Here is a 7,727-nt window from a genome sequence, read left to right on the forward strand (position 1 = left end):
CACACTACTTAAATTTAATCTCTACTACACAACACAGTATTAAGAAAAATCTGGGTAGTTATATTTGGGAGAATTTCTTTTCTCAAAAAAAAAAAAAAGAAATCACATAAGTAGTGAAAATAAAAGAAGAAATATTGACAGAAACAAAATTGAAAATTGTTTATTCTATATATATTTTTTTAGAGAAAATTGTTAAAAATTCAAGCTAAAGAGGGCATAAGGCATTAGGTTCAATGGATATTTTTTGTTGACAAGAGATCCACTCTTTGTAAAATAGTTTGGTGAAGAATCCTTTTGTTGGTTTTGGAGGACATTTTGTTTGCAATTTTATCCGTGAAGTTATCTGTTGACTTTATTTATTTATTGACCATTTGTTCAAATTTATATCTATCTATTCAAATTATTTTTTGTATGTTCAAATTTTTTTGACTATCTATTTAAGGCTTGGTTTGGGTACCCACAAAAAAGTCAAAAAGTTATTCAAAAAGTTTTCACTATTCACCCAAAAAAATATTAAAAATTAATTTTACACAATCTTCCTTTTCAAACAACTCTAACGGCAGAGCAGCGGAGCTGACATTTGGGAAAAATTGAACTTATTTAGGTGTACAAATAGCTCGATGCTGTTTGGTCCGTGGGGGCCTATCACAGGTCTCTTTTTAGTAATCTGAACCGTTCAATATGTAGAACTCGTTGAGTACTATATGCCTATAAAAAAGCACATTGATTAGATATCGGTAACTATATGATCAAATCAGTTAAAATTTATAAAAATGGATAGTGTTATAGTTAACGGTTGAAAACAAACTAATCCGATCAGATAGCTATCGATATTCAATGAACGTGATTTTTTACAAGAATATAGTACTCGACGAGTTCTACAAATTGAACGGTTTTGATTAGCAAAACGGGAACCCATGCTGGGCCTTCATGGGCCGAACTGCACCTCTAATTCAATGCCCGAAAAGCAGGGAATCATCTCCCAGCCTCTACTGCCGACGCTGTCCCTTAATTCAACCTATGGTATAACCTATTCCATCCAATCTTCTCCTATACACTAATTTATACAATTTTTTAATACATTTTTTTCGTAAAAAGTCAAAAAGTTATCCCAAACAATCATATTTTTTTCCTCAACTTTTTAGTCCAAAAAGTGTACTTATTTAGGACACCTCAAACAACTCCTAAATTTATATCTATCTGTTCATTTTTTGAACAAAAATTTGAGGGTTTATCTCTCTATTTGTTTAATTTTTTGACTATCTGTTCAATTTTGTCCCATAATCTTTAAATTATTTGTTCAATTTTTTTGCTTATTTATTTAAATTTATCTGTTTAAATCTATCTTTCTTCCCACTTTTGTACAAATAAAATTCAAATATATATATAAATGATATATATATATATATATAAATTTGAGCATGATGGTAGAGGAAAAAGTAAATTTGTGTTCTTATATGTTCATCCTGAACATAAATTGATATGTGTTCTTATCTTTTCAAACAAAACACAAAAGAAAACCATAGGTCTTCAGATCTAGGGTTTTTGATCATCCATTATCATCAGTATAGAGAGAGATAGAGATTACGAGAATGATGAATATAGAAGATAAGAGAGAGGAAGAAGGAAATAGCGGTACATATGAAGCATCAGATCACGAAGCTTTAGAAGGAGATTGGTGGTGGGAGGCGAAGAATCAAAGCGAGAGAGTAGAAAATAGTGACGTAGAAGAAGGCCATTGTAACATGTTCGAGGGGTACCTGCGCGCGTTAAACTGTTCGGACCTTTGACTTCTTTGATTAAGTCTTACGAGTACAATGTGAAACATAGTTGAGAGTCTAGATTTGGCAACATTTATAGAAAATCTGTTTTATTACAAAATCTTTGTCAGAAATGAATTACATTACCAGATCTTAGAGTTGCCACCTAATATTTTGAAAAAATTAAGAAACCCGTGACTCGTGCCAAGGCCATGGTTCATCATAACCAAAGATGTATAGTTTAGAACCTTAGGTATGAGAGGGGAATGTCATTAATTGAGCACCCTCGCTCACTTGATTAAAAGATCGGCCTCTACTAAACCATGATATGAATTTTATTAATTTTATATGTCCATATTCCGATTATTTAATAAATCCTAAAATTTACTATGTGAAGCAAATAAGTATAGACTATACTATTCAATTGGAACTATCTGATTTCATGTATTTTGAACGAGTTTTAAAGATATACAACTCAAAGAAATTGAGTTTATAAACATGAAAATCAACATCATTCCAAATTAAGCAACACAACCTCCATCCACCGGTATTCATACAATTATATCAAGTAAGTAAGTAGCCACATGGTAAGATGCTAAACATAGTAAGAAAAACACACATAAGCAGGATGCTAAAGCATAAAAACTTAAATATTTACCTACGTCTTGTGAATAGCTACAAAACAAAGTTAGAGAAATATGCATGATCTTATATACAAAATCCTAATGCAATTCACACATAAGATGCAACTAAAGATTTGGCTTCTAAGATATGACATGTGAATCACCTCAAGAACATGAAGTAGCATACATAATCACACATAGGAATTGAATAAATCCATAACTGCAAACTTAGCCGAATCAATATGCATGAAACATGAATGCAAAGCATGGATATGATTAAAAACAAAATATGATGCATATTCACAAAGGAAAGCAATTAAAAGAATGGGATAGAAAGAAGCGGGACAGAAAGTTATTACAACACTTTGAATACATAATTACAAACCAAATGAGAGAGGGAGGAGGAAAATATTACAAAAAAAAAAAAAACCCTCACAAAACTCTCAAATAAAAAGAAAAGAAAAGCTTCACGTGCCTTGAAAACCATCGAAAATTGGTATGCTCAACATCGGAAGACTACTTCGTGTCTTCCAAAAGAAGTTTGCCAGCCGACCAACTCGGTTGGCCAGCCAACTAGGCCTAGCAAAACCTGTCTTATTTCAATACCGAAAAAAGAACAAACAAAGAATATGCAGGTGGCTCAACCAACCACTTCCGGTTAGATTACAATAAGACTAATATGAAATTAAAGCAAGAATACAAATACAAGATAGAAAGTGCAAGAAAATGAAAGAATTGAAAAATAACCACTTCTGGTTAGATTACTATAAAACAATATGAAACGAAAGCAAGAAAACAAATATAAGATAGAAAATACAAGAAAATGAAAGAATTGAAAATTCACATTTCAAAGAAAGATTGAACTTCTTGATTTCCAAACTTCCTCTTGATCACCCTCAAGGTTGTGAATTATGATCTCAATCCTCAATTCAAGACCTTGGAATTTGAGCTAGAAGGAAGGTTATGGACAAGTGTGTTGATCACTCTTTAATCTCCTTCAACTTGGCAAGAATTACTCTCTCTTTGATCAAAGTTTTAGGACTTGGTTCTTGAGTGGTTTTTTTAAGGAAAGATGAGATATATAGAGGCTAGATAACTACACTATTTTGACAAGACAACTCTCTGGTTTTCAAAGCTTTATTTTCTTTCTCAAACTCTAATTCAAACTCAGGTACAATATTATTACTCACAATGTGATCGATAAATAATTCATTCATCATATACACTTTTCTTTTAGCGATTCACAACCCTTTTCAATGGTTTCTAATCATCATTTCACTCCCAAAAGGGTTTAAATAAGGTTGGTAATGCGTTTCGGAGGTCGGGAGCATCAACACAAAAAAATAAATTTTTCCCCCTGTCTGGCCGCACGTGCGGTCGGCCTAAATGCTCGAGCGGTTTGGCTCTGCTCATGCGGAAGATTGAGCCGCTCGTGTGCATAGTGCAACCCATTTTTGGTTTAAGGCATGGGCCGCTCATGCGAAGCCCGTGGTCAAACGAGCAGTCTGGGCACACCTGGACAGTCCGAAAATGGCATAAGGATGCAAACTCTCCCACCTTATTTCCAAGCCCAAATTCATGCAAAAACAACTCAAAACATGATATACTACCAAGATTCAAGGGTAATTCCACATTAAACCCATCAATCTTGCTTTTATTTTAGATTCATGGTTTCATCTCTTTCCCTTGTTCATACATTACATAACAAGTTCAAAATGCAAATGTCCATGAATGATCTTCCAACATATCTTGTTTTCATGAAATATTTGGGGTTATTCCTTGGCTTAATCACAAGAATGAACTGAAATCAAACAAAGATGAAGAGATTAGGGTTCAATTTTATACATTTAGCTCTAACCGTATCATAACTCAAAACCCTAGCCCAAAGTTCACCATTTCTTCTTGATTCCATGACAAAGATGAGCTAAAGACAAAGATTGTAAGTAAATTAACATACCTTAACTCCAATCTAAGGTTTGCCCCTTGATTCTCTTGCAATCCTTAGCACTTTCTCTTCCTCTACCTCACTCTCTAGAGCTCTCAAACAAAATGAAAAACACAAGAGGCTATTCACATATAACTCATAAATCTTAATTAATCATTACGAATTGTAATTTTTCAAAATCTCACCATAGGCTCTAAAAATTATGCTAATCATAGATATGAAGTCAGTTTTGGTTTATCGCGCCTCTAAAACTTCCAATTTTTAGTTCAAAGTTCTAATTACAACAAATATTCCTACTTTCAACAGATTTTTTTTTTCCAAATCCAAATAATTCACATATTAAACTTGCAAATTCATATCAAACACATAACCCTATAAAGTAGAGTACGGGTTAGGTTATCATACCTTTCCACCTTTTAGGAAGTTTGGTCCTCCAAACTTGTTTACCTCAAGTCGAAAACAATTCAGGATATTGTTGCCTCATTGCTTCTTCTCGTTCCCAAGTGGCTTCGTTTCCATGATTTTCCCTCCATTCCACTTTTATCATTGGGATAATCTTGTTCCTTAGTTGCTTGACTTGCCAATCAAGGATTTGAAGGGATTTCTCCTCATAAACCATGTCGTCATCTAGCATAATTTGATGATAGTCAATAACATGAGAAGGGTCACGAAGGTAGCCTCACAACATTGATACGTGGAACACATTGTGCACTTGCTCCATGTCCGGTGGTAAAGCAATCCTATAGGCAACCGGACCCAATCTTTCTAAAATTTGAAATGGCCCTATGTACGGGGGTGACAATTTCCCTTTCTTCCTAAACCTTGTATGCACTTTCATTGGGGTGACTTTGACAGAAACATGATCCCCAACTTCAAATTCCAAGTCTCTCATTCTTTGATCTCGCATAACTCTTTTGTCGACTTTGAGCAGTTTTCAATCTCTGTTGGATGATTTAAATCTTTTCCGTAGTAACTTGCACAATTTCAGGCCCAATCAACGACATATTCCCAACCTCGGTCCAACAAATCGGAGTTCGACATTTTCTCCCATACAAAGCTTCATATGGTGTCATTCCAATACTGGAGTGGAAACTATTATTATAAGCAAATTCTGCCGAAAGTAAATGAGTTTCCCAACTTTCACAGAAATCCAAAACACACACCCGGAGCATGTCTTCCAACGTCTATATAGTTCTTTTAGATTGCCTATCGGTTTGTGGATGAAATGCGGTACTAAACCTCAACTCCATCTCCAATGTTTTTTTGTAAGCTTTGCCAAAACCTTGACACAAACTTAGAATCTCTATCCAACACAATGGAAATCGGAACACCATGCAATCGAATAATCTCAGCAATGTACACAGTAGCAAGTCGATCAGCATTATAAACAGTCTTCACAGAAAAAAAGTGAGCAGACTTAGTTAATCAATCCACAACAACCCATATAGAATCCATACCTCGGGGTGTTAGGGATAAGCCCACAATAAAATCCATAGTTATATGCTCCTACTTCCATTCCGGAGTAGGGAGAGGTTGAAGTAACTCCGCTTTCACTTGTTGACATTGAAGGCACCTTGAAATGAACTCTGCAATTTCTCTCTTCATATTGGGCCACCGAAAAAGCTTGCTTGATATCTTGGTACATTTTGGTATTTCCGAGATGTATAGCAAATTTGGACTTGTGAGCTTCTTCTAAGACTCTTCCTTTAATTTCAGGGACATTAGGAACACACAATCTTCCCTTGAATTTCAACACTTGAGCTTCCAAAGAAAATCCCGGTCTTGGCTTTGTTTTTATCTTATCATGTACTTTCTTGAGAAATTCATCCTCCAATTGCCTTTGTTTAATTTCCTTAATAATGGCCGGTTGTGCTGCCATTGCGGCTAATATTCCACTCCGTTCATGTAGTACAATTTCCACCTCCATTCTTTCCATGTCAAGTAATAGTTCATTCCGCTCCGTAAACAAACATGCTAAATTTCCTTGTTGACTTTTTACTAGGAGCATCTATTACTGTATTGGCTTTGTTGGGATGATAGTGAATCTACAAGTTATAATCCTTGATGAGTTCTAACCATCGTCTTTGTCGCATATTAAGCTCATTTTGAGTAAAGAAATACTTGAGACTCTTGTGGTTGGTGAAGACTTCACATGTTGCTCCATAAAGATAATGTCGCCATATCTTCAATGCAAATACCATAGCAGCTAATTCCAAATCATGTGTAGGGTAATTCTTTTCATGTGGCTTCAATTGTCAAGATGCATACGCAATTACCCTTCCATTTTGCATAAGTACACACCCCAAACCCTTATGAGAAGCATCACTATATATAACAAACTCTTCTGTACTTGATGGTAAGGCGAGGACCGGTGCTGTTATGAGCCTTGTCTTTAATTCTTGGAAGGCGAACTCCTTCTGTTCTGTCCACTCAAACAGAACACCTTTTTGAGTTAATTGGGTAAGCGACACTGCAATTTTGGAGAAATGTTTAACAAATCTTTGGTAGTAATCTGCTAAACCTATAAAACTGTGTACTTCTGTAACATTGGTAGGAGCAGATTAATTCACAATAGCTTCTATCTTTTACGGATAGACAGACATGCTATCTTTGTTAACCACATGCCCCAAAAACACAACTTCATTCAAGCAAAATTCACATTTCTTCAATTTAGCATATAACTTATTGTCCCTAAGTGTTTCAAGAATTAATCTCAAGTGCTTCTCATGTTCCTCCCTACTCTTCGAATAAATAAGAATGTCATCAATGAATACCACCACAAATTCATCCAAGTACGGTTTGAAAACCCAATTCATTAAATCTATAAAAGCTGCTAGTGCATTCGTAACCCCAAATGGCATGACTAAAAATTCATAATGGTCGTACCTGGTTCGGAAGACGGTCTTCGCAACATCCTCTACTTTGACTTTCAACTGATGGCACCTGGATCTCAAGTCAATTTTTGAAAACACTTGTGCCCTCTGTAATTGGCCAAACAAATCATTAATCCATGGTAAAGGATATTTATTCTTCACCGTTACCTTATTAAGTTCTTAGTAATCAATACACAACCGAAGGGTCCCATCATTCTTCTTTACAAACAAAATAGGCACATCCCATGGTGATGTACTCGGTCGGATGAACCCTTTGTCAAGCAATTCTTGCAACTGTTGCCGGAGACATTCTGTATGGAGCCTTAGAAATCGGTTGAGTACGAGGCACAATATTAACGACAAATTCAATCTCACGGTCTATCAAGTCCCTTAGCAATTCTTCGGGAAATATATCCAAAAACTCACTAACAATCTGAATATTTTCAACACCCACCTCGGTTGTCTCCATATGCAAAATGCTACACAAATAACCCCTATAACCTTTCTGAAGTAGTTTGTAAGCTTT

General features: G+C 35.2%; 1 protein-coding gene across 1 annotated transcript; it reads right to left on the reverse strand.

Moving 5' to 3' along the window:
* Window positions 1-5,561: 5,561 nt before the first annotated feature.
* Window positions 5,562-6,255, reverse strand: LOC145802179 (uncharacterized). Its single transcript, XM_082894846.1, has 2 exons — window positions 5,839-6,255; window positions 5,562-5,720 (listed from the first exon to the last, which is right to left on the reverse strand). The coding sequence occupies exons 1-2, from the start codon at window positions 6,253-6,255 to the stop codon at window positions 5,562-5,564; spliced, it is 576 nt and encodes a 191-aa protein (XP_082750972.1).
* Between the last annotated feature and the right edge of the window lie 1,472 nt (window positions 6,256-7,727).

Source organism: Camellia sinensis, chromosome 11 (assembly GCF_055761805.1).
Source record: "Camellia sinensis isolate YWXY chromosome 11, ASM5576180v1, whole genome shotgun sequence".
Lineage (NCBI taxonomy): Eukaryota > Viridiplantae > Streptophyta > Magnoliopsida > Ericales > Theaceae > Camellia > Camellia sinensis.

Coding starts and splice junctions, on each gene's coding strand:
- LOC145802179 (XM_082894846.1), bottom strand. CDS start 6,255: ATGGAGGTGGAAATTGTACTACATGAACGGAGTGGAATATTAGCCGCA. Junction 5,721..5,838: donor CTCCCTACTCCGGAATGGAA/GTAGGAGCATAT, acceptor TTTTCTGTGAAG/ACTGTTTATAATGCTGATCG.